The following is a 27576-nucleotide window of genomic DNA, read 5'->3' as shown; positions in this document are numbered from 1 at the left end:
CTTGTCTCAGGACCACACCCATTTCGATACACCTCCTTCTTTTCTAACTTTTTCACAAAGGTGTAAAAAACGATGTATAAATCACAAGCGCTTTTATTTAAACTTGAAGAACTTGACAAATGCTGTGAGTTCCAAATTCTCTTTCTTCTTATTTCACTAGTAAATTACCGAGAATTCAAAGACAACGCCTCTGCAATGAAACTCCAAGAGAAAAATTTTTAGTTAATAAACATATGTTTGAATTCGCCGACGAAGGACACCCATCGCTCTTGAATTCATTTGATATCGTCGCCAAGGCTCTTTAACCGAAGTTTTTCATGAAAATCGTGTCTTGTCGATAAATCCAAATAGGTCTTGATCAATAAACTTTAAACTCTAACAATTATTTGCAGTTTGTCGTCGGATATGCTAGACGTTGCCATCTTGCTTTTCAATTAGCAATCAACGACTCACTTTTCCTCCATCCTTTCTTAAAAACAGCATCTTGTTGTTATAAAGTTTCTCATACCATGCCAGTGCACAGTGGCTTAGTCTTCTGGCGAAATGGAAAAGCAACTGCAGTCAGTTTCCATTCAGCACACAACATTAGTAAAAGAATGCATAAGCTCAAATATAACGACGAAAACATCCATCATTCGAGGACTGTTTGCCCGCAAAAACGTTTTGATAAAGAGTTTTTAATCCACTCAATATCCGAAACAATTCACGCTTCATTTTATAAATGAGTCGCACGTAATGAAAGATCTTCCAACGTTCCGTCGTATGCATTCATTACATCGACAGGTTTGAGTTGATTCATTTGAAGTCAAGCAGAAAATAAATATATATGCAAGACACATATGGAGTTATGTCTGATTGACATAGAGTAATCTGTTCATTGGCCAAAACAAAAAAAAGTACATGACTACGGGCTACATGCATCAGTCCCATTAGAAACGAATTGCGCTTAAATTAATTTCACCAAAAACAGCGATTACTTCAAAGTAAATCGAGGAGAAAGAACAGGTTTCTACGTCAACTTTCATTAACCAAACAGCATATTGGCAATGACAGACAGCGATTACCAACACGTTAATAACAGACAGTGATTACCAACACGTTAATAACAGACAGAGATTAACTTGTCTGAAGAATTTAAAATAAACTGTATCATTAGTAAGTAGGGAGTACATTTGAAATGAAATAAAATCAGATGCGCTTTTAGTGTACATCATTCAACTATGTACACAGTAAAGTTTATGATTCCTTTGTCTACCAGACATCGGTCGATTTCTTTCCGACACAAACTTGGACCATGTGTACAGGCGTGCTAAGGCAATTGAACAGTTGCTTTGCAAGGTAAAATTTTGCCAATGAAAGCCAGTTTTTCATCCTGTTATTTTTTTATCTTCCTTTCTTTCAGCCACTGCTCAATTCTTTCCTTTAACTCAGGCACTGGCTCAAGCATCTCTACTGTCAGCGGTTGCCGGTTGAACGGATCGATAGGATCGCTGAAATCATAATGGGATCTCATTTATACGTTTCGCAGAAGTACGTAAAATTTTCAGATCAAACCGGGCTGTTTACATGAGCCCGGTAGCCGGGATTCAGCGAAGCGTTAAATCATTTTAGCAAATGGAAAAGACTATATACTTTACAACAAAAAATTAACTGAACAATTTCTGTATGTTCTGACTTTGAAAATTCACAAAACCTTTAAAATGAAAACAAATAATTTGCATGATTTGAAAATTATAAGTAAAATGACATATGACGCTTGTAAGAAAAAGTGGTAAGATTTGCGCTTAAAAATCATTTCACGCCTCGCTGTATCCTGGTTACCGGGATCATGTGATCAAGCACAAATACATTCAATTTAAAGAATATTTTTAGCAAAACCATAGAGGGGAAAAAGAATAGTTTGCATGGTAAATAGTTAAATGAAATGATTTTCAACAGGGTCTTGGCAAGCCATGAGTCCAGACTATAAATCATTCGTCAAGACATCTAAAATTTTTGGAAGTAATGTCAAGCGGCTTTTTCAAACGGTTTCGATACTAGTTTATCACAAGCATAGTGAGCAAAGAATAGCCATAACTTTTAGAGCTACCAAAGCCATTGTTTTTCAAGCATATATAGCTGTGAAGTAATGCTCCATTTGGGAAAGTTTGGCAAACCAAGCATATTTTACCTTAAGATTTGCCTTATAATCACAGCCTTGTCCACAATCTTCCCGGAAGGAAGCTTCACCGGATCCGACATCAGTGTGCACAAGATGGCGTCAAGAAATTCTTCTGGTGCCTTGTAAAAAAAACTTCAGATAATCTCAAGCGAGAAATGGTTTCCTCAAGCTGTCACAACATTTGGAACATCTCAATACTAAAGTTAAAGTTACCGTTCTGGGACTTATTCGATTATGTAGCGATTATCTCACCTCGGGAAGAAATTCATCAATTTCCTTCTGCTCTTTGACAATTACTTGTATCTTCTTATCCAGCTTTTCAAAATTCTTTATGACATCAACGGATGTCCCGATCTGTCTATAATATAATCATCGAAAACCACATCTATAAAAACACTATTTTCACGGCAAATACTTAAGTTTTTGGATTTGATCAACATAAGAGATTAACTATGAAACTATAGCACTTGTGCTGCTACAAAGAGAACAAAACACACACCAGAAAACCGATTCGACAGTACAAATAAACGGATGTCAACAATCTTGCTCACTTACCCCAGAACCCGTTTGGCATCGTGAAACAAGGTGACCGAATATGAACGACCATCATCCCCGATAGCTTTGCAAAACAAGTCGTTTTCATCGCCATCAGAAAGGTTTAGGTAGATTGAAACGATGTCGAAGACCAGTTGCTTTGGTTTGAAATGAAGTTCATCGAAACTTTTTACCTTTAATGAAATTCTGTTGTTATACGTCGTTTTTAGCTACTATTCACAAAATAACCATCGTTTAAATCTTGCTGGGAGCCTAGGCTATCTATTTCGATGTAGATTTTTCACCATACCTTGAGGGCTCCCATTTTCTTCCTATCAACAAGTTTAACAAGAAAGTAATTTAACATTTCGGCTATTCTGGAAACCATCGCTGAACTACGAAACGGTCTATAAAAGGAAAACATTGGGTTCGTTCAAACATCACCATTCTATTTTTCATCCAGAGACCTGGACCAACATTGAGATGGTCTGTTCTAAGTTGCAGGGAAAGGGTTATTGCGTCGTGGTAAGAATATGGGTACGGTACAATATCTGTAGACAAAGCATTGGCCAGAGAGAGGGACGACGGTATATAGAACCGGTCAACCGACAGCGTATCGTGTGCATACGATTACGCCACAAAGCGGTCTTGAGGATTTTGGGTGCGCCATATGTCAACCAAATGATAGGTGGTAAGGAGAGAACGGAGATGAGAAGCAGCTGTGCTATAAATTTAACCAAATATCTTATAGATTTCTGCTAGTATGGGTACCAGAAAATTCAATTTCGAAAAACATTACGGTGGTTTACGGAACTTGCAGAAACCGCGATTTGAAGACATGTGCAAGCGCGAATGATATGTGATACAAATCAATTTTGTTTTCTTGGTATGAAAGTTTGGGTTTTGTTTTACAAAGTACGCAAATTTCAGAAAATTTGATGAAGAGCGCACATGTTATTCTTTGTTTGAACTCATAGTAAGCTTGACCTTTGTGCGCAAATGATTCTTCATATACACCACGTATAAAAGTCTGATTAGTGACTGGACAGTTGATCAGACAACGTGTTTGATATTTCAATAGAAGATATACCCGCCGTTAGGCAGGGTGAAGAAAAATTAGTCTATAGACTCATTCTGTTGTTCTCCTCCACGGAAATCTTTAGTAAAAGGCGAAAGATTTATACGCGGATTGAAGGAAAACCAGAGTTTGTGAATAATAATCAGAGTTTCTATATTCTTTATATGAAGAATTAAGCTCATTGAATTGCGGTGCGTAGTAAATTGATAATGAGCATGCGTAGTAAAAAATCGAACACTGTCAGAATGAGTGCTGCAATAAAGATATGCGCACTAAGGATCTAGATTTTTTATAACCGTTTATAAACTGAATTTAGTGTTAACATATGCAATGATGCAAAACAATGCGTCAGTATAAGATTATTCTTTGCTAAGACATCGCGTTCAATTCGAATTTAACAACCATAATTCGTTTCACACAATGCTAAATTCCTTCAGTGAAAATGCTGATTTGTATGATTGTATTTACCTCTTATTATACGATTAAGTCGGTTTTCTTGTTCCAAAGATTGTATTCCGATACAGTCCTATGTTTCATGTTTTAAATCTGACCTAGTTTACAGTCATATTTCCCTCACATTTCCACGAGAAAATATTTCGCACGCTTCACCACCTCCCTCAAATGAATCTCAGTATTTCTGTGCCCTAGACCACTCCAAAAAAACGAAGTTCTAGCGCAAATACTTCATGATGATCGTACTTAATAACGCCGTTAAGTATGATTCCGAAGCAACTTAAACTCCAGAGTTTAGCTTCCTTACGTTGGACGGTCTAGCTTGCTTTACATTTGAATCAATATCTCGTACTGTCAACGCTTCATTTCAGCGTCAATATTCCAAAGCCATCATCAGAGATTAAATATAATATAAATCCTAACACGGTTCTTACATGTACATGAAAAACATATGACTAGGACGAGCTTTGAACCCGCACCTTCGGGATACTAGTCCGCCGCTCTACTTGTTGAGCTACCAAGCGGACTAGTATCCCGAAGGTGCGAGTTCAAATCTGGTCTAAGTCACATGTTTTTCATGTGCATATAAAACCGTGTTAGGATGTTAATCAGCGTCAATCGTGTCCAAGAAATGTTTAAACTTTGCGTCGCCGAAAAAATTCATATCTGACCGACGAACCATTATTTCTCATATATAGTAAAATTTGTAACGCAGCTCGAGCGAAAAACGTTGAAGCAACGTTGAAACGCTGAATGCCAAACACCTTGGGATTTCTCCATCGTTTTACGCATACAATAATGGCGGACATTACTATTGTTTGCGCATGGCATGCGCGTTTTCCGTTTATAAAATCATAAAACTAGTTTTGATACTATTTCTGCACAACATATAGTGAAATTAGTTCTCTGTGAGAACCTCCTCGATCACATAATATATGAAAACTCGCTTTTCATCACGAACTCAAAAGACTCACAAAACTCGCATGCCCCAACTTGAATTTTTAAGCCTGGTTCACACAAGTGAAATAAGGATAAGCACAAGCGTAGACAAAAGATAAAACAAAGATAATCAACAAAGCATGTGACATAAGCATCGACATAAGCGCAGGCATAAGGAAAAAATTCAAGCATAAGCTAAGAGAAGAACAAAAGAAGAACAAAAAAAAATTTAAAGAAAATCCCAATTTCTTTGTCTTTATAAACCTCTAAAGCAATAGACAAAAGTCTCGACGTTCGTGCTTATTCTACTCGCGTGAACCAGGCCCCTACCTGTCAGTGGCAATGGTGAGCAGCCCCCTGAGCTAAACATTCCTTTCGCTGATTTATGCAAACTTTTAGATATTTCATGCTAATCTATGCAAACCTTTTGATATCCAAAGTGAGATAAGCCAAGGTCTTCACCGTCTCGTTTGCGAGTATATTGTGAGTGCGAGCCATTTTCATCGAGTTGTCTAATTGTCGCTCTTTCTAAAAACCATATGTATATTATTCAATAATTTAACTAGGGCCATCAGCGTTTTGCTTTCGTTACTTCAAGTTAGACACTCAGTTTTTCTACAAGTAACTTTGGTCAACCAATTCACTCACTTCCATTCGGGCAAACGGTGCTTGCAGACTGTCCCATTCCCCTCTTTCACGCTCCATCTGCAAAGTTCTTACGGTTGTAAGATACTATGAAAGAACAACGAAAGATGAGATTCCGGACAGATGTACATGGAACAAAATAAACGCTTTGCAATTGAAAGATGAAGATAACAATTAGTGAGCTCTTACGGTTAAAGCCTCGTCCAATAAAAAGGTCGCATCGTTAACGAGCATATTGATAAAGAATAAAAATACGGCTGGCTTGCTTTCGCCATCGACATCCTCTACCTACAATAAAAAATAACAAAGTTCACGATATCAAAGACGTAACGTTCTTTTCAGTTCATCGGAACTTGCAGAATTTTCCTGCATTTCATATTATTGAAGCCGATAAGTTTATTGAAGTCAATCAGCTTTTCGAGCTAATCAGTAAATTAAAGCCAGTCAGTTTACATAGGTCAATTGAGTTTGCTAAAGCCAATCCATTCATTCAAGCCGATCAGATTGTTCCAGGAAACCAGTTTACTAAAGGCAATAAGTTCAGAGAGGCAAATAGCCCGTCCACGTCTTTGCTTACAATAAACAATTAGCAATGACGCTTTGAGAGCTTTTGCTCACAATATAATAAATTACACAACCCAAATATGTTTTATTCATCATTGAAAACGAAATTGAAAATTTTCTACTTTTGATTTTACCATAATGCATTTCGGTTAATGGTAAGCATGACCATTGAGGAGAGTCTATTAAACTTTCACAGAGTTCGCTTTCCTCAACAAGAAAAAAATCGCCCGCTTCTATTTATACCCACTGTTTATACCTGTTTACTTAGCTCTATGATACTGGATCTATAACGAGGCAACGACCAAATGAACTCGAGAACAGTGTACATCCGATGTCGATAGCCTAAAAAATAAAAACGAAATACAATCCATTGTTTCAACGCTTTAATAATTTTTCATGACAGCACAACGCGCTTAAGTGCTTACCAAATTTCTGTTCAAAGTAATCCCCCTTTTCGATATCACAAAATATAGACAACAAACCAGGACCGAGCTCTTTCGCGGCGAGTTCACAATTCTCAAACATTTTTCGTCGATTGTGCTGTAAAATTAAATGTGGAGACGCGAAACGGACGATGTTAACGGTAATTAAAACCCGACCGGACATAGATACATAGAAGTTGTCCTTACCATTGAAGGAAAATATCTTCTCATTTCAAGTTCTTGTTCCGGTCTTATAGGAAGTAACGCTTCCAGAGCGTCCACAATCTTCGCTCGCAAATGTGGATTCTTAATGCATTGGGATTTACTGTGCGATAAAATGTGAAAAGATGTCAAAGAAAATGTACTTCAGCATCGATACCATAAACCAGAAGCCGGTATTATCTCCACGTTCAATTTTTCAACCTCCATCATCCCGCCCCCCTTATCAATTATCGTGAGGTGACCCGAGAAAAATTATATTAAAACAGTAATCAATAAAAATCACTTCTTCTAGTATTTCTTGATTATACCATATTCAAAAATATTTCTGGCCTTCCCACCCCACCCCCCCACCCCCGGTGGAAAAAACTGCATGCACCAAAACAAAAAACCCAAATCAACATTCAGGTCGTACTGCAAGCTGTATAATTCATATAATTCATACAATTCATGGCCTACATACTGAAAGAGTATTCGAGAGAATGTACCAAATCAACTACTGTTATAATTTTTCAACAAAAAACAAATAGACAATCAAGAAATAGATGAACTTGAGACGGTCGCTAATTTATCAACGCATCCTTTATAACAGGACCACATTGGCAGAGAACGGGAAAAAAATCGAAAGTCCCGCGCAAATATACCTGATAAAAATGGTGGCAAACTGAAGAATATGCTCCAGGTTTTCGCCAGCACTTTCCAAAGTCTCCTCGTTAAAACGTCTACAAATCGAAAAAGAAAACTAGTCAATGCTCTGAATACGTACAACCAAACAGAAGATGTGATCATTCAACAGACTTGTACACCACGCACCGTAAAAATACAACAATGTCAATAATTTTCTCGATAATAAAATCTGGAATATAGCGCAATCCAATACCCTTCTAAAAAACGACAAAAAACACGCATTGTAACCATAGATTTCATGCCGCTGACTCGTGCCACCGTAGGCGAGGAATGTCCCGCAAAAGCTTTCACGTGCAAAACCACTGACCTCTAATGATACAGCCATTGATGGCTCGTGATAAACCATGTGCTCGAGATCGTCCTGAGCAATCAGTACTTGGATCAACCAAACGGAAGTGGTGATGTAAAATTTCAAAGCAAGTTCAAGGAGACCCGGATGCAACAAATGACACTAAATAAAGGAAAGATTCGATTATTAGGACAAGAGAAACACAATTGTACAGAGCGTATACACTGGTAGGGATGTACTGCATCCTTATAATCTGGTATTCGATATGATCCAGTCAGTATCTATAATCAGTAAAATCCGATATCCGATAAATCTATACTCAGTTAAACTCGATATCCGATAAGTAGGTCATGTGAACATCCCTAGCATCAATCGATTTATCGACACGTTTCTTCACAGTTTGGCTTCAAGCTGAGATTGGCAAGCAGAACTATATTTCACAATACAAAGTGTATTCGACGGCACATTGATATGTTCCTGCCATCTTTATTGACAATTGTTCCTGCTACCTTTATAGACAGTTGTTTCTCGACACCTTCCTCCAATTTTTCGCGTAATCTGTCACGAATTCCCCTGTCGTGCACCTCTTGAAGCGCTTGATCGTAGTCTTCCTGAACCTATATATATGACGTAATCATGACGTCACGAGTGATAAAAAATCACGACATTATAAGCAGGCTTAAAAGAAAAGACGCAAAGAAGAGGAAGCTCTCGCATTAGAGCTTGTCAACGGGTCCACTGTGCTGACCTTAGTGGAGGATTATGCCGCGTTTACTTCCGCATCCGGGATAGTTTTCGAAAATCTTATGGAGTGAAAATGTTTCAGTATTAAATGTTAGACAAAACAAATGACTATGAGCGCATAAAAATAACACCGGTAGGTTCAATTTCGCCCGTGTACTTACCATGGTTTGAATCAATCAACTCAAGCCTTTGACACGTAAATGATACAAAATTCAAAAAGCGAAGACAAAACCATACTTTATACATAAACATCTCAAAATAATTCTCCATACGGAAATGTTTTATATAAAAGGGATGGAAGATATTCATAAATTTCATTTCTTTGTAACAGTAACTGTACTTTCTTCCTCCTTAAAACAATCCATACTGGTCAGCAGTTACTCAAACGACGAGTTGTGCCCATGCAATATAGGTGAGAAAAATATGATCCACATTGTTCTCCCATCAAAATGATCTCACCTTAGATAATTCTTGGGATAAAGTTTGGTACTTCTCAATGGTTACATGCAAGCCTGTTGAAAATGAAAATACTTCTTGCTCAGTCGGGAAAGAAACGTTTCATGCCCGGCTTGTTTGAAAGCAAAAATAAAGGCCGGATTTTAAAGCTTACCCATTACAAGACAGCGATGGGTGATGTAGAAGAGTTCTTTCGTAAAACCAGGACCATCAATGTGAACCTCCATTACACGCAAGTCTATAAAATAGGACTCCATCAGCATTTTATAAATTAAGATATAATAAAGCGTCGTGCATGTTATCTGTCATACGTAAAATACTGTTTCTGAAGAAGTTTTTACAATAACTTCGTAAGTTTACCGTAGATTTCTTGTAGTTAGGACATTTATTTAAATAGACGTTTACGAAAATCTCATTGCCGGCAAAATACATCACAACTCAGGCTCCTGCGCACAGCACAAAAGTGGTAGTCAGTGCGTGTAGATAGCACTAATTCTAATGTGTGCCATTAATGAAATGGATTCAAACCTAAAGTTACTGCACATTTAGCGATAAAATATTCACTTTTGTAGTAATAATTATCAAGTAAATGGTTTGGACCCGGGAGTATCGTTACATGTTTGTAGATGTAGATCGTCCAGGTTAGCAGAGTCCTGAGAAGGACTGTTAGTGTTGATCTTGACTGACGTTTTCGACATCTTTTGACTCTGAAGATGACTACAGCTAAGGTTGCCGAAACGTCAGTCAACATCAACATCAACAATCTTTCTCAAGACTCTACGAACCTGGAGGATCTACATCTACAAACGTGTTATAATTATCCAGTGAGCTTCACCTTGAGGATCAAGAATGTTTTCTTCGTCTTGGCCATTTTCCCGCGATGTGCTTGAATTACCGATCCGTGGATTGATTTTCATGAGTTTAGAGGATTTAGGATCGAGAATCGGTTGACACAGGGATAAAAGCACCATCCCAAAGTTCAAAAAGAATCCATCGCCGGCTAAAAGGTCGGGATTGCTCGCCATCTATGTGAAAGCAACAGAAAATTTCAACATTTGAAGCGAGGTCATCTTTAGCGCAATATAACTGTATCGCATGCCTCAAATAAACCTCTAGACAACCAAGCTTAGTTAAGAGTTACAGAAGAACAGGATTTTCAGTATTGATCACCAGTTCACCAAACTTTAAAACACAGACGTCAACTCGAATGAAATGATTCGAATGAATTCGCGGTTCACGAAAAACAACGTGACAAAAATAAAAAAGACACCAAAAGCTAAAAGCATGCACTGTTTTTCCAAACGCTCGTACGCAATATCGAAAATTCAATGTTTTAATGCAGAGAACTAGTGCTTTGTGACAGAAAATCACAAAATCAAATTGCACTCATTTATGTATGACGCAGTAATATATGACGTTTTATTGTGTTAGAAAGTATGATCGGTTTCAGGAAGTGCTTTTCACCGTATTCACGGACGAAGATCCATAAAATCAATTGAACTTTACAGTTAATTGAATGCCACGCTCATCATGAAAGTTTAATAATTTTAGAGCTTCAAAGAACCGCTATCGAATGGAAGATGCTATTTGAGCTTCGTGGAAGCGACTCCCCGATCTTTTTACAGATGACAAAACAGCGCATGTAGATTCATCAGGGCGAGATTACCTTCGCTCGATCTCCGTTCGCAGAAAGACAAAGACAAATCCATTGAAGAATGCCGTGTTTTGATTTTCGACATACCTTTAGTAGGTTCTTAAATATCTAAATGAACATAAAAACAATAAAGATCAAGGAAGTCCGGCAAGGATGGAATTGACAAAAGGCAAAGGAAGAAACACATCGTTACATCTACCATGGATCGAGTGCAGCTAGGGAGCTATAGGGCTTCATATTTCCCTACCCTTAGATAAAGCTCTTTCAAATTTTCAGTCTACAGCAATCAAACAATTCTCATGCTCAACCGAAAGCCTGATGGCCACAAAAGAACGATCGCATACACAAACCAAAAACCTGGTCCAAACTAGGGCACCTTACGACAAAATCATACTGAATTCAGGATTTCGAGCAAAACACTTTATTGTCATCAATTTTAGAGCTGTGCGGAGCATTTCCAAATGGGACTCTTTCATGCAGTTTTGAATAGAAAAAAGCAGCTGAACTGTTTAGTTAATCGGAAATCACACTTTTTAGAAGCGTAAAAAAGGACCGAAAGAACGAGGTTTTTCGGTTAAGCGCACAGTTCTAATCAATTTATGGATTTTATTTGTACATTCTTACCCGAGTAAGTTTGTTACAGTACAATTGAATGTTCTCTCTCAATTGTGACGTTGTGGCCTCCAGCTCACCGTGGCTTTGTTTTGACGGATTAGCAAAATAATTCTAAATGAATAATGCCATATTATAGTTTATATTTTGGTCAGTGTAAAGACTGTTCTCGTTCTCTGTTGTTCATTCATCACTGCCTACACTGACACACGTTATCTTAGTGTATAATTTAGTCAGTGTAAAGACTGTTCTCGTTCTCTGATGTTCATTCATCACTGCCTACACTGACACACGTTATCTTAGTGTATAATTTAGACAGTGTAAAGACTGTTCTCGTTCTCTGTTGTTTATTCATGCCTACACTGACACACGTTATCTTAGTTTGTATTTTAGTCAGTGTAAAGACTGTTCTCGTTCTCTGTTGTTCATTCATCACTGCCTACACTGACACGTTATCTTAGTGTATAATTTAGTCAGTGTAAAGACTGTTCTCGTTCTCTGTTGTTCATTCATCACTGCCTACACTGACAAACGTTATCTTAGTTTGTATTTTAGTCAGTGTAAAGACTGTTCTCGTTCTCTGTTGTTCATTCATCACTGCCTACACTGACACGTTATCTTAGTGTATAATTTAGTCAGTGTAAAGACTGTTCTCGTTCTCTGATGTTCATTCATCACTGCCTACACTGACACACGTTATCTTAGTGTATATTTTAGTCAGTGTAAAGACTGTTCTCGTTCTCTGTTGTTCATTCATCACTGCCTACACTGACAAACGTTATCTTAGTTTGTATTTTAGTCAGTGTAAAGACTGTTCTCGTTCTCTGTTGTTCATTCATCACTGCCTACACTGACACACGTTATCTTAGTGTATAATTTAGTCAGTGTAAAGACTGTTCTCGTTCTCTGTTGTTCATTCATCACTGCCTACACTGACAAACGTTATCTTAGTTTGTATTTTAGTCAGTGTAAAGACTGTTCTCGTTCTCTGTTGTTCATTCATCACTGCCTACACTGACACACGTTATCTTAGTGTATAATTCAGTCAGTGTAAAGACTGTTCTTGTTCTCTGTTGTTCATTTATCACTACCTACACTGACAAACGTTATCTTAGTTTATATTTTAGTCAGTGTAAAGACTGTTCTCGTTCTCTGTTGTTCTTTCATCACTACCTACACTGACACACGTTATCTTAGTTTATAGTTTAGTCAGTGTAAAGACTGTTCTCGTTCTCTGTTGTTCATTCATCACTACCTACACTGACACACGTTATCTTAGTGTATAATTTAGTCAGTGTAAAGACTGTTCTCGTTCTCTGTTGTTCATTCATCACTACTACACTGACAAACGTTATCTTAGTTTATATTTTAGTCAGTGTAAAGACTGTTCTCGTTCTCTGTTGTTCATTCATCACTACCTACACTGACAAACGTTATCTTAGTTTATAGTTTAATGAGTTTATAGACTTCTCTCGTTCTCTGCCACTCATTCATCACTACCTACACTGACACACGTTATCTTAGTTTGTCTTTTTAGTAGTTCAAGACTGTTCTTGTTCACTGCAGTTAATTTTTCACTATCCACAATTCAATGCTTCAACATGAATACAAATATCTCTCGTGAAACCCCCTCTCCGTATGAAAGATTCGCAGCAACGTACCTGGTGTCTAACAAATTGATGAGGAATACTAGAAACTGTAAGAAAAAGACCCAATATTGAGTTTCTCTCGAATTGGACGCCCCCCATTTCTGGTTCTGCAAAACGACCACCAGGCCCACGAACTGATGAATTGAACGGAATCCAGGAAGGAGAACTCACAAGAAGCTGTAAAAACGTTTGAACATAAATTTACCATGCACAAAATTGTTACTTAATCAAAAAATTAAAAAGACTGGCTTTGAGCTATTCGAAGCAAACATACATGTTATTTATCGCGATGTAAAAAATTGTTTCGGTTTTAATTAAGTTTTTTGTTAAATACCTCAGCTAAATGTTCATTCTGAGAAAAGACAAACAACAAGTTTAACATTGGGGTAACTTCCGGTTGTATCATGGTTATTTCGGTCGACATTATCTTTTTGACAGCCATCTCAACAACGGGATTAAACATATCTTTAATCTCACGATTCTCCATTTTCTTCGTTCCATCATCTTCAATCAGGCTTTCGTACAACTGAAAAAACTCATCGCCTAATCGGAAAAATCGACTTTATATGAATGAAATAATTTGGTTTTCCGCATAAGCTTACAGTTAAACAAACTCATATATCCGTCGAAAAGCCCGCAATTTTTAGTAAAGCGATATTACTAGTTCATTTCCTACCTTCTGTCATGCTCAACATTTGTTTGAAAAACTCTTCGTGCGGTTGTTGGGCAGGAAAGATATCAGGCTGCCCCAAACATGTTCTAAAAAATAAAAAAAGCTTTCCATCAGAAACTCGATGATGTCTTTAAAGATGGCAATAGAGAGAAAGTTAATTACACTTAATTTCAGATCCCATCTCAAATATCACCCCCTTGTCAGCTTATGGCCAATGGTTGTGGGGCAAGATAAATGAGATAGGTACCTTAAAAATATACAACAAATACCCACCTCACATAAGAAATGATATAGTCTTCACATTGTTGCAAATAGTACATCAATAAATCGTACTCTTCCTAAAAAGGGTAGCTGCATGTCATTGCAAAGTTTTCAACTTGCTATTAAATTGAGTTAATAGCTTGCACATTGCAAAAAGATTTGTTGACATAAAATGTCCAGATACAACGACCTACGGAGACTTGGAAAATTATGTTATATATTAGCTCAACAAATGTTCGAAATTGTTGATTGTGCAGGTTAGTGTTGACCTGAGAAGGACTGTTGGTGTTACTGAAGATGTTGATTGTCATTTCAACTGCCCTGGCAGTATTCATCTTCATCTTTAGAACTGCACTAACCTGACTGTTATCATCAACAAACACCCAACAAAACTCCCAGGTTCAAACCATTTCTATTTACAGCTCAAAAAATTTAGAGAGACTGACCTTCCATCTTCTACCCTCCTGAAGTCTTCGATGAAAGCACCCACAGAGATAGGAGATCACTTCTCTGTCCGCTGCGTCCGAGGTTAATAGATACTTTGGAGAGTTCTTGCATCCTGATGCTTCCACAATTTTGTCAGCAGGATTTTCCATCACTAACCTTTCTAACAGGGCCTAAACATGCAATATTTAAATTCAATACCAACCATACTTTAAAATGATCAATCTTCAGTTTACAGCTTTAAAACTGCAATGAATTGCCTCAACCCGAAAGCAAACAATCACAACTTTCCCATTTGTTATCATGCTCTATCTCACCTGATCCAATATCTCCCAGTTTAGGTATTGCATTGATCCATTAAGATCCCCCACTGTACCAGGAAGATATACACAGGATCGGGGGATGCCTCCATATTGTCGATCATTATCACTCTCGGACTGATCTAAAAGAAAAAATATTTTTAATCAAACAATGTGTGGAAGGAAAAGCCGTTATCAAAAAACATGGATATTTTAAAGGTATACATTTTGCTACTAGTCAGCAAAATTTGTAGGTATGTTTCTGTATATTGTATTATGTAAAATATAGATAGTTGGCTGAGTCAATTGTAATATTTTAAATTAAAATCTTGATGGTGTTAGATGACAGAAACAGTGTTGGCTTACAACTATGCAAGCAAACACCATGCTAAGATTTCTTGTCCGAATCAAGACCTCAATTATTCAATAAATTCTCATACTTCTTTGCAATGTTATCAAAAATACTCTTTGCAGTAGGTTATTCAAGATTAAATTGACATCGAAGGTCTGATCGTCAGTCTCTGCGAGCATGGAAGAATCATCATCAATCAAATTCTTCGAACAACTTGAAGTTTCTTCTGTAGTATGGAGCAGTGTCGCACAAAGCACAGCGTCTTCCATGGATGGAAAAAGAGCCGCAAAAGGGTTTCCATCCAAATCTATTGGACTTGAAGCTTCAGTCATCCTCAATCTTTAAAAATAATTTCCTACAGAGAGAGATAAAGAGATCATCTTTCTTGTTTAAAGCTAGTGATTAATAATAACATAAGATATCATAGTTATATGCAAAAGAAATGTCTTTTGGAAATTGCGCCATCGTTTCATTCTTTCCGAATAAATTCTCGATCATTAAATTCGAATATTTGTACGAAATTTAACTGTACCTGTACAAGTAAGAAAAACCCACCTTTCAAAAGTACAGTATAAAGAAATCATTGGAAAAAGTTCCCTGCGACCTTTCAAGACTTTTAAAGTATTAGTAAAGAATAATTTCCTTACGTATTTTAACCATTTGCGAGCAAAGATTTGCCAAATTTTCGTCTGTCAGCACAATTTTATGGTAAAGAAGGAACATACAAATCTGAGCCTGTAATATTTGTATAAGTCAGCGGCACGCCAGAGTTGCAATTTGTGTTTATTACCCCATTAATTGTTCTATAAATTTCATACAAAGTCAACAATATAAATTATCAAGCTTCTTTTGATTTCGAATTTTCCTGAATATCTTTCTTTATATTGACATTAAAAACGAATGCACACTCAGATACGTACATAACCTGGACTATGAAAAAATGCTGAACGTTTTTCTCATTTTATTGAACAATTTTAGGTATTTGAGTTATTTGATATTATTTCCACCCCTGAAATATTGCCTTTAAATTTCTTAACAAGGGGGGTGTATTTAGAATGCCCACGTTTCATCGCCGGCTCTTTCGCATTGTGAACAGAAAACATAAACAAAGTAACTCGAAATATAGAAGAGTAGTTTTGACAAGTGATCTGATTAATAGCATGATTACCTTGTCGAAAAAAATTCGCGAGGAAAAGGAGAAAAAGTCTCCTCAAAGAAGCAGCAACGTGTTATCTGTTCGCGACGTTTTATTAACAAAAGGTGATATTTCTAAATATACTAAATGTACATTTTGTCGGAATGATGCTGAATGTGTTGCTCGTACATATTTTTGCAATCTTTGAATGTTCATTTCTGCTTTTGTACTTACAGAGGTGCCGGAAATGATGGAAAATTTGCCAGGTTAGTGATGATACGTGTGTATTATGAATGGTAGTTTATCATTCATAAAGATCGACTATATAGTTCAGATTTTTGCTCCAAAAACATTGCATTCATTTCAGACACTTGCACAGTCTGTTTTAAGGATCCAGATGTCTTGAGCGTATTTGATCTTTCAGTAACTCCAGGTAATACAAGTTTACTTACCTTCAAACACAGCCTGCACTGGAACATTCAGTTCTTCTCTGCCTGGCAAATATCCATAACGATACATAGGTTCAATTCATCTTTTTTTGAAGTTAAAATCTTTCCTTGCTTCCTTACTGTTATATAGACGAAGGATTTTGGTTGGGTGGTAAATTTTGCTTTCACATAAATATTCCTGAAGAATACAACATAAAGGTTTGTAAAGATTGATCTTATGCATTTCAATACAGAATACTTAAGCTCATATTGTGAAGTTATTCTACTTTGTAGCCACCAATGGCAAGCTGCAAAACTAAAATATGGCATCCTAACATCAACGAAGAAGGACAAATATGTTTAAGGTGAAACATAGCGAAAAATATGTCACCTATTACTAAATTAACAAAAGTTAAATCATTTTCGTTACAGTTTATTGAGAGAACACACAATCGATGGATCAGGGTGGGCACCAACTAGAAAATTGAAGGTATTTTTTGAAAAGATCAAATTCTTATCTGTCTCATCTCCCACTTGTAGTATTTTTTTACCTACAAAGTTATGATTCTTTCTAAATGTAGGATTTGATATGGGGAATCAATTCATTGTTCACAGTGAGTTGAATGTTTGTCGAATTGAGGCTTATTTATCAAATTTAGTATCCAAGATATGGATAAGTTTATTTCTTTCTTCATCAAAATAAGGATTTGCTTGACTTTGATGATGCATTGAACACAAAAGCGGCAGAGCAACATAAAAATGAAAAGGTAAACGACCTAATATTTATAAAGTGATTGCTCTAAACAAACCTTGCCATTTCTCATCAATTTTTTGGTATCTAGGAGGAATTTGAGAAAAAAGTCCTTCTATATATTGATCTCTATGCTAGATAGCAGACATTTTGACTAAACCCACCTTTCTTCACTCTGTACAAAAAAATTTGTATGATATTTGAAATTTAATGTAAAAAAGTTTACCGGCCTATAAGATACTCAAGTTTCAAAACATATTTATTGTAAGTAGTTAGGGAAGATCGATTTATGTTACTGCTTTAGTTGGACATTAATTTTATGGACAAAAATTTAAATTTTTTTTATTATTTTCATTCGGAAACTTTAAATAAGTAATATGTTAATAAATAATAAGATTTTGTAATAGTCAAAGGTATCATTTTGAATTTCTCAAGGATTTTTCATTGAAATATTCTTTAAAACATTCGCGTATCTCGCTTCTTACTTCTTGGAGAATTTCGTCTTTTAACTGAAATATACATAAGGAAAGATGAAAACACAGTGTTTTGTTGGTCACTTTGTACATAAATATTTCCACTAGCTGACATTTTAACAAAGATAAAGTGATGAATGAACAACAGGGAATGAGAAAAATCTTTACACTGACTAAAATATAAACTAAGACAACGTATGTCGCTGTAGGTAGTTATGAATGAACAACAGAAAACAAGAACAGTCTTTACACTGACTAAAATATTCACTAAGATAACGTGTGTCAGTGTAGGCAGTGATGAATGAACAACAGAGAAGGAAAACAGTCTTTACACTGACTAAAATATAAACTGAGATAACGTGTGGCAGTGTAGGTAATGATGAATGAACAACATAGAACGAGAACAGTCTTTACACTATCTAAAATATAAACTAAGATAACGTGTGTCAGTGTAGGTAGTGATGAATGAACAACAGAGAACGAGAACCGTCTTTACACTACCTAAAATATAAACTAAGATAACGTGTGTCAATGTAGGCAGTGATGAATGAACAACAGAGAACGAGAACAGTCTTTACACTATCTAAAATATAAACTAAGACAACGTATGTCGCTGTAGGTAGTTATGAATGAACAACAGAGAACAAGAACAGTCTTTACACTGACTAAAATATAAACTAAGATAACGTGTGTCAGTGTAGGCAGTGATGAATAAAAAACAGAGAACGAGAACAGTCTTTACACTATCTAAAATATAAACTAAGTTAACGTGTGTCAATGTAGGCAGTGATGAATGAACAACAGAGAACGAGAACAGTCTTTACACTATCTAAAATATAAACTAAGATAACGTGTGTCAGTGTAAGTAGTGATGAATGAACAACAGAGAACGAAAACAGTTTTTACACTGACTAAAATATACACTAAGATAACGTGTGTCAGTGTAGGCAGTGATGAATGAACAACAGAGAACGAGAACAGTCTTTACACTGACTAAAATATACACTAAGAAAACGTGTGTCAGTGTAGGTAGTGATGAATGAACAACAGAGAACGAGAACAGTCTTTACACTGACTAAAATATAAACTAAGAAAACGTGTGTCAGTGTAGGCAGTGATGAATGAACAACAGAGAACGAGAACAGTGTTAACACAAAGTAAAACATACACTAAGATAACGTGTGTCAGTGTAGGTAGTGATGAATGAACAACAGAGAACGAGAACAGTGTTAACACAAAGTAAAACATACACTAAGATAACGTGTGTCAGTGTAGGTAGTGATGAATGAACAACAGAAAACGAGAACAGTGTTAACACAAAGTAAAACATACACTAAGATAACGTGTGTCAGTGTAGGTAGTGATGAATGAACAACAGAGAACGAGAACAGTGTTAACACAAAGTAAAACATACACTAAGATAACGTGTGTCAGTGTAGGCAGTGATGAATGAACAACAGAGAACGAGAACAGTCTTTACACTGACTAAAATATAAACTAAGATAACGTGTATCAGTGTAAGAAGTGATGAATGAACAACAGAGAACGATGATATTTATAAAACCCACCGTTGCATTGTGCCCCAAACTGTCTTGACGCAACTGTTGCATCTCTTTGCGCAGTTTCATGACGTCAGTATTACGTAGTACATCCGGGGTATCCGAACATATACTTGGCTCTCGTGACAAGCTTGGTGTCGACGATGGCGTTGCAGCGGCACTCGAAATGGTAGAGAAGATTTTCAGTTGTTCCTGAAGCAACTGCCGCGTCTGTTGGCAACAGTATATATCAGTTTAAAGATAACTTTCACAGATTTTTCATTAAGAGTGATCTGATGTTGAAACTTGAGTCCTTATATACTCTAGTCTAGTATTTTCATCAGAAGTGATCTGATGTTGAAACTTGAGTCCTTATATACTCCAGTCTAGTGTCTTCATCAGAAGTGATCAGTTATTGAAACTTGAGTTCTTTTATACTTCAGTCTAGTGTCTTCATCAGAAGTGATCAGTTATTGAAACTTGAGTTCTTTTATACTTCAGTCTAGTGTCTTCATCAGAAGTGATCTGATGTTGAAACTTGAGTTCTTATGTACTCCAGTCTAGTGTCTTCATCAGAAGTGATCTGATGTTGAAACTTCAGTCTTTATATACTCCAGTCTAGTGTCTTCAACAGGAGTGATCTGATGTTTAAACTTGAGTTCTTATATACTCCAGTCTAGTGTTTTCATCAGTTATTGAAACTAAAGTTCTTATATACTCCAGTCTAGTGTCTTGATAAAGAGTGATCTTGGGCCGGTTGCACGAAGCCTGGATAGCGTTATCCATTGGATAGCAATTTTTTTGAAACTTTTATAAAAACTTTTAAAAAGCAAAAAATATAAGATTCGAACTGAGCAATCAAGGAAAAAATATTGTTTCGAAGATAACGAAATTTCTTTGTCGCAAGACAAATACAAGCACCTTTTTTACAAATTTGAAAATTTGTGTTATCCAATGGATAACCCTATCCAGGCTTCGTGCAACCGGCCACTGATGTTCAAAATTCAGTCTTTCTGTACACCAGTCTAGTGTCTTCATCAGGAGTAATCTGACATTAAAATACTGTTTGCAATAGTTTTATTATGAAAAAAAGAAAACTAAAAAAAACTTGTAAAAGACGATGGCTTACAATATCCGAGAAATCGCTTCCTCTTCTCTCTTCGACGTTCGTTTTCTTTCCCGAGCTATCCTTCAGTTTTTTCTGCTTTAAAGAAGAACAAAACACCAAAAACACTTATCCTCGTGTGGACATACACGGCAACCGTTTCTATCTACAAACTTACAATCCCTTGCAGTTCGTTCTGTAAACGTAACATGTAATCTTCAAGTCGCTTCAGTTCTTGCTGTATGCTACTCAACAAATCGTCACATGAGCGCTTTGCATCATATCTGCAATTAAATATACTGAATTATGACGACTTGGTTCTTTCAACTTCGTAATATTATCTCAAACATTTTATCAGCTGGGAATAACATTCCACAATTAACATGGGAAGCGATCGTTAAATACCAGTTAAATTATCCCGTTTACCATTTAAATCGATACAATGAATACATCAAAGGATTTTTCAATGTAAAAATAACTTCTTGTTCACAAGACTGCGCCCAATTTCTTCATACAAAACAAAAGGGTCGTTTACATGAACGAGTAAATTCCTGATCGTGTTCATAACTTACGAGACCTTAATTTCGATCCATTAAGTTCTCAAAGTATGCTACAAGACCCTGGCTAAAATTCTTTAAGATCGCATGTGATCCTACGAGATCTTAACGAACATCTTGCATCTTAATTAAGATCCTTTACGATCCTACAGGATCTCACAAGATCTTAAGATAAGATCGTATTTAAGATCCCTAGAGGACCTTGATTAAGTTCTCACAGGAACCGGCAGCTGTAAGAAAGTTTGAAGTTCCTAGAGCACTAACCCTAACATTAGTCGGGCAGAAAATACAGAAGCAAGACAGTACGATGGGTATTTTGCATAAGTTTGGCATTCCATTGCGAATTGGGGGAAATATTTATAACCTCCCTCAGCAGATATAACTCCAGTACGTCTTTGGGTCTTGGTACATCACGAATGGAAGATAACGCAAAAAGGCAGATGTTTGCATAACTACCTTGAGTGTAAAGCCGTTTCAAAAGACGAGGCCAACTGCATCAAATGAACGCCAGCTTTATACATTTTAACTCCTCTGAGAGTATTTTCCAGACCATCTAACCTGTCCTGAAAGAATCGTCAAAGTTAGGAACGACAGAAACATTCGAGAGATTTAGCAAACGCGACGTATCGTCTAAAAGTCGTGAAAATGGCGTAAAAACTGCGGGATATTCGCATATATGGTTGGGTCCACGCTATATTTACGCCATTTTCACGGCGTCTTACAGGATACGTCGTGTTTGCCAATTCTCACTAATAACTATAAAAGTTAGGCCGTCATAAGTACCTCGATTGTTTGGTCATTCCGTAGGCACTCGCTGTTATCGTCGTGCAAACCGTATTTATTATTCTTATGATCATCTTCAAACTCGCATTTTTCCGACGTTTTGATAGTTTCACACTTCAGACTACTATCTTTGCGCTCCTTGTAATAAACTGAATTCTCCGAATAGCTCCCTGTCAACGACGTAAGTGTCTCGTTTTCATTTCTAAAAACTTCAATGACCGTTTCACCGGTGTCCTGAGAACGGACAACGTTTTTCTGGGGTTTTACATCAAGAAAACAGGATATCGTTTGAGAACTTTCCCCATCAAACAGAGTTAACTGTCCACGATGTTTGGGCTTCATTATGGAAAGCTTCGACTCTCTATTTTTACGATTTCTGCTCAAAAACTTCCTAGAACGTCTTGCCTTGGGAGCGGGGCACGTAAACTGTATTTGAAAATGTTTTCTGTTGGCCAACGACAGACATGTTGAGGAATTTAGTTGAATAAGTGTAGAACAACGATGCCCATTTCCCGAAAATGATTTGTCGAAAGAAGTTTCTGAAACTTTGCCAGCTTTCTCCTCCAAATGAACAGGCAATAATTTGGTAGTATCTGGAGGTTCAACTGAGGATAATTTGCGAGCGTTCTCAGTCGGCTCAGAAATCGTCAAAGTCGGTATGCGTAAGGAAAGCGGGTATTTTACACGTTTTTCACTGTTCATTTCACGATCAACTTCAACATTACTTTCCATATTGTCAATATGACTGTCGACTATTGCCACGTTTGCGACTGGTCCCGTGTTTGTGTACTCCGATAACGACGGTACGGCTGGATTCTCGCGTTCTGACCTCAAATAATCGCAAGTACTTTCGTTGGCAGATGATCTCCGTTGAGGAACTGTAGTATTACGAGATCTGTCGATCCAATCTTCGCTGTGGCCTACAGTGTGAAAGAAATCAAAGAATACCGAGATATATTCATATAAAAATTCCATAAAATGCACCCAATGGCTGTTTTCTGTGAAGAAGGCTTTCTTTGGGCTATATCTTCCATAAAGCCATCTGTTATTTTGCATATTTAAAAAGTAAAAATTATATAAAAGCGTGCGTGACCCATATGTTTCTAAAGATCTTTTTGAGGAAGAATTTTATGACATTTCATTGGTCTGGAGACAAAAACGTAAACAGACTTCTGATTACCAATGATTTCTGGAACGTAAACGAAAGTCCCTTTTTTTTTCACAGGATTCGTCATTCGAAATTTTGTAAAATGAAATGCAGAACGGATTAAAGAATCCTTCTATCGCAAAAACAAATTTCAACCGTGTATAAGAGTAGTGCTGTGTAAATTTCAAAACACAATCATCATTAAATTCTTTAACTAACGAGACTGTATCATTTGGTGGTCTGTCCTTCGAACTTATCGGCACGATTTTACATAATGTGACGATTAAAACATCTTATAAGATAAGCCGACTTCACGCATGTTTCCCAATCTGCATGATTAGCAAAATAAAGAATATTTGAATACATCGCTGAAGCTTATGTAGGTTTGTAGCAGGTCGTTTGAAGTGATTGAGTTCAGTGAGGCCGAAAACGAGTTGGCTACATATCGAAGCCAACATGAAGATTGATCACAGTGATTCCAGACTTTCTCGCCTCTTGTAATGCAGAAAGACCAAACTGATTTAAGGATTAAAATGCAGACTACTTATAAACAGGGAAGAGCTCTATGAAAAAGGCCAATCACATTCAACTAGCATCACCTACCGTTTTCGATATTCTCGGGGACATAACTCGTAGTGGGCGTTCTCGGAGAATGTTCTCCGCTGTTCATCGAGATAATACCGGATCTCGTTCCGTCGTCATTCGATGCTTCATTTACTTCTTCTTTTGTCTGCCATAGATCAAACAATGAAGGGACTTGAGATAAATCTGACCCGGGATATTCCAAACTGTTGAACTTCAAGGTCGAACGACTTTCCAAACTCAACGACTTCAACGGACTCAAACTTCCACTTGTTGAGCCGCCCTCCACTTCTTCCGTGACAGGTTCGAGGTAGTTTCCAAATTTTGACGGCGGATAGGTTTTTGTACAGCGCGAAGGGGATTCGCTCTTAAGTTCGTCAGGTGTAGTAGATTCTATCACTGGAGATTGGATTTTACTCAAAATCGGCAATGTGTCGTGTCTTTCTTCGGCGTCGGACCAAAATTTTCTGGGGATGTCGCCCATCCTCGCCATAATCCAAGGAGGCACTTCGGAGTTCTAGCAAAATCCAAAGATAGAGAAATATGAAAAGTGGGAATAAAATCGATAAGCGAAAGTCTTCGGTGTTATCTACTACATATGAAAGTGCACACGTGATCAATATTCTGATATTCTAAATGATAATGATTTAGTACTTTCATTCTGTTATTTCTCTTTCCTAAGGAACGAGAAAATGCATTCATTCTCAGTAGCGTCATTCAAAGAAAAGCGACAACTTTGAAAAGGCAGACGCACTTATGAAGTCGCCGACGTTTATAAAAGAAAAGTCTATGAAAATCTCTTGCAATATGTTGGATGAAGATGATTAGGTATATCGTATCTTCTACATAAACATTTATATTCATCTCTCAATCTGATAAACACAACTTAGCTTGACGCGGGAGGTTAAAAATACTCACAGAATGCGGTGAGCCGTCTGAATCCTCTTTTAAGTCAGCAAGAAATTGCTGTGAATCAACACCGTAACAGACCGTTCCGGTTTTGATGAACCTGTCTGGGATTTTGTTCAAAACACCTGGAGTGCGAAAACCCAAGCCCCTCAACACGTCTTCCGGGTCACTTTCGCGCGCGGTTAGGAGACTGGAGACGCTGAAAAAAACAACGGCAAAAAATATCAAACAGCAGGTCCAAACTAAGTGTGAACTTCAATCATCACGCTTCTACATGAGGTTTCGGTCCTTTTTCGCAAAGTTTTTCAGATGATTTTTACCACGTAATGGCTAATGTAAATTTGTGCAATTACACTAATTTGCATAAAACGGATGTAAATAGTTGCAATGCTTTAATATACAATCCTGAAAGTAAAAAGTTAGTGAGGCTATCACAGTTGGAAAAATACATAAAAAACAAATTGATTCAATTTGAGTACATTCAATCATCAAATTATCACAAAAGAAGAAGAATACAAAGAAAAATGAAATGCTCACTGATCAAAGGAGATGTGTGGAAACATTGTAACTATCCCCTCATTTAATAAAAATTGTAAAAATTGTAAATAAGGGATTCTCATTATATACAGGGTGTTCAAAAGCAAATTACGTATGGAATGGATGTAGTTACTAACATAAAGTCTTTCAAAGGCGAGAAATCTCCTTTATGACTTGTGAAAACATTAATTGGTTCTTCCTTGTCAGTTAAAATGGATATTGCGTACTTTGTCAATCAAAAACTGGGTAGTTTTGTTACGCTTTTGAACAACAGAATAGACATAAAGTTTTATTTTGCCAAAAACATTGGTACATGTAGAATAGGTATGAAAACTTAGCCATAGCTAGAAGGTTGATTCGGAGGAGAGGGGGGAAATTCTATTACAAAAGAACTCAGTTGGGCAAAACTGAATATATGAAAATTGTGATACACCACCATCCCACAAACCATCTTTCTTGCTATGGCTTAACCTACAACCCTTTCTATTTCAGTAGTGTAGCCCGCCTGTAACTGTTTGTTCTGTCATGTTCATTTCAGATAATTATTATTAGTATTTCCTTGCATAGCAGGACCAAAGTTACTAGTTGGCTACACTACATCTTTCTCTGTAACAGCCTTGGGACAAAGAATATCTTTCATAAAAATATTGGCCAAATTTCTGATGAAATAATCTATACCGTATCTAAGTCAGAATTTCGAAAACATCATATTACCATGCAAAACGCATTAAAAAGTACCACAATTTAAGAAGTTGTTAGTTTAAGCACCTCGTTACAGATGATAAGCCAGAAGTGTCACTATCCAAGGATCTGTCATATGACTGTCGACTCAAAAGCAACGATTGACGTCCAGTCCACGAATGCAACCTGGGATGACTGCTGTCCGAGTCACTATCAAGCCTAGAACAAAGTACAATATTGAAATTATAAACTCAACTGTTATAATATTTGACACATCAAGGGTTCATGGTACAATGACTACAAACCACAAACACTGGCAAATCAGAATGTTATGGAAATGGTTATATACACAGTGCACAATAATCCTACCAATTATCTGGCAACAACAGTTAACTTACCATAAAGGAGGCAAGTGCTTATAAGGCCTGCGTTTCTCATGGAGAGTGGCAGCATCTGCACCGAGCTGTAAATCATCTGAATCATTGCCGAAGCCTTGAAGAAAATTTGTTCGTGAAAAGCAATGAAATCAAATCATGCACAAATCGTTCCACTCAAGTTCCTGGAAAGCCTCACAGATTTTTCAAAACAATATGATCATGAATACCTGAGTGCAATGGATGGTCAGACGTGGGATCATCGAACGAAGGTGCTCTGTTATCTTCTTTCAAAGATTTAATCCATAGTATAACGGAGGAAGTGTTAGTCTTGATGTCATCCTTCGCTGCAATTTCAAAGCGAACACAATACACGTTATAGCAATTACGCTTCCTGTTCTCGTTAATGTTTGGCATTTTTGTTTTAAAACATTTCAATTGAAATTCATTACAGCATAACTTACTCTTCGACTTGAGCACTTCATGGCAGGAATTCTTGTCCTCCAGCGTCACGACATAATCCTGTTTCTCGGTCTCACTTCCACTTTCAGTCATTCTTCGTTCGTCATCAAAACAATGCCATCTAGTAAAGATTTTCGTCTAGCATGTCAAATACCAAGAAGTCGGCATAGTTTAAAAGTTCGACCGCAAACAAAAGAAAGCAAATTCGCTAATTTATTGCTTTGTCGATTCACTAAAGTCAACAGCTTTTACTAAAAGATCTTTCGTGCTCAATTTCATGCGACGAACACAACACAATTGAATTTGTTTATAAAATGATTAAAGAATCCATGCCTCTCAAGAATGTTAATGAAATGTATAGATATTATGGCAATACAATAATAATAACCTGTTATTGAAAATGAACAGTCACACACAAAACAGCTGTTGAATAAATCAAGGAATAAAGTCGATACCTCAAATATGACAAAGGTAAGAAAGGTTTCCTACTGTCAGGAGGCGTTTTATGTCTGGCACATTAATTATCATTTCTTTCGTTGGAATTCACTGGAACACGCATCATTTTCAAAAAAAAAACAACATACAACTGATACTTAAGCCCCTATTCCCTAGACCTGTCCAATATTTTGTTATTTTTTAACACTAATCGCTTTCTTTATAAGGATTGTATATCAATCAATTGCAAACTCGACATACCTTGACCGTAATTGAGTATTTACAGTCAAAACACAACTCCGTGCTCAGAAAGCTTGATGTTAATCGATGAAAGATTGTAGTCGCACATGAGAAGATTAAAGAAAATGTGAATGCAACGTAGGAAGGCCTTATTTTAATCGTACAAGTTCAGGACAGAATTAAAAGCATTACGAAACACGGAATGAAAGCCGCCTACTCCATTATCCGATTTCATAAAGACGTTACATAAGCGTTATCTTTTCATTTATCACGCAAAAATCTTGTTTCTTTAATGGAAACGAAC

The 27576-nt window shown here is 36.8% G+C and overlaps 3 protein-coding genes and 1 non-coding gene across 8 annotated transcripts; 1 reads left to right on the top strand and 3 right to left on the bottom strand.

Annotated features, from left to right (window-relative positions):
* Positions 1 to 838: 838 nt before the first annotated feature.
* On the bottom strand, positions 839 to 15857 carry LOC124452453 (ubiquitin conjugation factor E4 A-like). 2 transcript variants are annotated; one of them, XM_047002994.1, is made up of 28 exons: positions 15691 to 15857; positions 15224 to 15490; positions 14802 to 14926; positions 14487 to 14657; positions 14053 to 14117; positions 13783 to 13865; positions 13441 to 13649; positions 13119 to 13283; positions 11470 to 11571; positions 10858 to 10953; positions 10027 to 10216; positions 9346 to 9429; positions 9195 to 9247; positions 8501 to 8608; positions 8010 to 8153; positions 7829 to 7899; positions 7660 to 7737; positions 7004 to 7121; positions 6800 to 6914; positions 6631 to 6716; positions 6000 to 6098; positions 5814 to 5897; positions 5590 to 5693; positions 3006 to 3102; positions 2717 to 2889; positions 2414 to 2519; positions 2171 to 2280; positions 839 to 1490 (listed from the first exon to the last, which is right to left on the bottom strand). In XM_047002994.1, exons 2-28 carry the CDS (start codon positions 15465 to 15467, stop codon positions 1376 to 1378), a joined length of 3195 nt encoding a protein of 1064 aa, XP_046858950.1. In that variant the 5' UTR covers positions 15468 to 15490; positions 15691 to 15857; the 3' UTR covers positions 839 to 1375. The 2 variants fall into 2 exon arrangements, with proteins under 2 accessions (XP_046858950.1, XP_046858951.1); XM_047002995.1 differs by having other exon boundaries at positions 15668 to 15838.
* Positions 3783 to 3904, bottom strand: LOC124453782. The gene has a single exon (XR_006951185.1). It is a non-coding gene; the product is annotated as a U5 spliceosomal RNA (small nuclear RNA).
* A 331-nt stretch (positions 15858 to 16188) lies between the features above and the next one.
* Positions 16189 to 17861, top strand: LOC124453274 (NEDD8-conjugating enzyme UBE2F-like). Its single transcript, XM_047004056.1, has 9 exons — positions 16189 to 16395; positions 16507 to 16536; positions 16638 to 16703; positions 16850 to 16917; positions 16993 to 17063; positions 17131 to 17188; positions 17280 to 17312; positions 17403 to 17465; positions 17541 to 17861. The coding sequence occupies exons 1-9, from the start codon at positions 16191 to 16193 to the stop codon at positions 17589 to 17591; spliced, it is 645 nt and encodes a 214-aa protein (XP_046860012.1). The 5' UTR covers positions 16189 to 16190; the 3' UTR covers positions 17592 to 17861.
* Positions 17765 to 27535, bottom strand: LOC124453269. Of its 4 annotated transcripts, none has more exons than XM_047004048.1 (13): positions 27294 to 27535; positions 26600 to 26718; positions 26366 to 26482; positions 26160 to 26253; positions 25849 to 25980; positions 24553 to 24742; positions 23656 to 24151; positions 21906 to 22825; positions 21579 to 21685; positions 20744 to 20849; positions 20590 to 20664; positions 19491 to 19691; positions 17765 to 17958 (listed from the first exon to the last, which is right to left on the bottom strand). In XM_047004048.1, the coding sequence occupies exons 2-13, from the start codon at positions 26688 to 26690 to the stop codon at positions 17866 to 17868; spliced, it is 2622 nt and encodes an 873-aa protein (XP_046860004.1). In that variant the 5' UTR covers positions 26691 to 26718; positions 27294 to 27535; the 3' UTR covers positions 17765 to 17865. The 4 variants fall into 4 exon arrangements, with proteins under 4 accessions (XP_046860004.1, XP_046860005.1, XP_046860003.1 ...); XM_047004049.1 differs by lacking the exon at positions 27294 to 27535 and adding an exon at positions 27053 to 27205; XM_047004047.1 differs by lacking the exon at positions 27294 to 27535 and adding an exon at positions 26986 to 27171.
* Between the last annotated feature and the right edge of the window lie 41 nt (positions 27536 to 27576).

Source organism: Xenia sp. Carnegie-2017, unplaced genomic scaffold, assembly GCF_021976095.1.
Source record: "Xenia sp. Carnegie-2017 unplaced genomic scaffold, XeniaSp_v1 HiC_scaffold_25, whole genome shotgun sequence".
In the NCBI taxonomy this organism is placed as follows: domain Eukaryota; kingdom Metazoa; phylum Cnidaria; class Anthozoa; order Malacalcyonacea; family Xeniidae; genus Xenia; species Xenia sp. Carnegie-2017.
This window is presented reverse-complemented; position numbering and strand designations above follow the sequence as displayed.

Excerpts from the sequence above, each read along its gene's own strand:
- LOC124452453 (XM_047002994.1), bottom strand. The coding sequence starts at position 15,467 with ATGACTGAAGCTTCAAGTCCAATAGATTTGGATGGAAACCCTTTTGCG. Across the intron at positions 8,609-9,194 it reads TATCCCAAGAATTATCTAAG|GTTCAGGAAGACTACGATCA; the intron begins GTGAGATCATTT and ends TCATATATATAG. Across the intron at positions 5,694-5,813 it reads CACCGTTTGCCCGAATGGAA|AAAGAGCGACAATTAGACAA; the intron begins GTGAGTGAATTG and ends TATGGTTTTTAG.
- LOC124453274 (XM_047004056.1), top strand. The coding sequence starts at position 16,191 with ATGCCCACGTTTCATCGCCGGCTCTTTCGCATTGTGAACAGAAAACAT. Across the intron at positions 16,918-16,992 it reads CTGAAGAATACAACATAAAG|CCACCAATGGCAAGCTGCAA; the intron begins GTTTGTAAAGAT and ends TCTACTTTGTAG. Across the intron at positions 17,189-17,279 it reads CACCAACTAGAAAATTGAAG|GATTTGATATGGGGAATCAA; the intron begins GTATTTTTTGAA and ends TTCTAAATGTAG.
- LOC124453269 (XM_047004048.1), bottom strand. The coding sequence starts at position 26,690 with ATGACTGAAAGTGGAAGTGAGACCGAGAAACAGGATTATGTCGTGACG. Across the intron at positions 26,483-26,599 it reads TGAAGTGCTCAAGTCGAAGA|CGAAGGATGACATCAAGACT; the intron begins GTAAGTTATGCT and ends TTGAAATTGCAG. Across the intron at positions 21,686-21,905 it reads GGAATGACCAAACAATCGAG|GACAGGTTAGATGGTCTGGA; the intron begins GTACTTATGACG and ends CGATTCTTTCAG.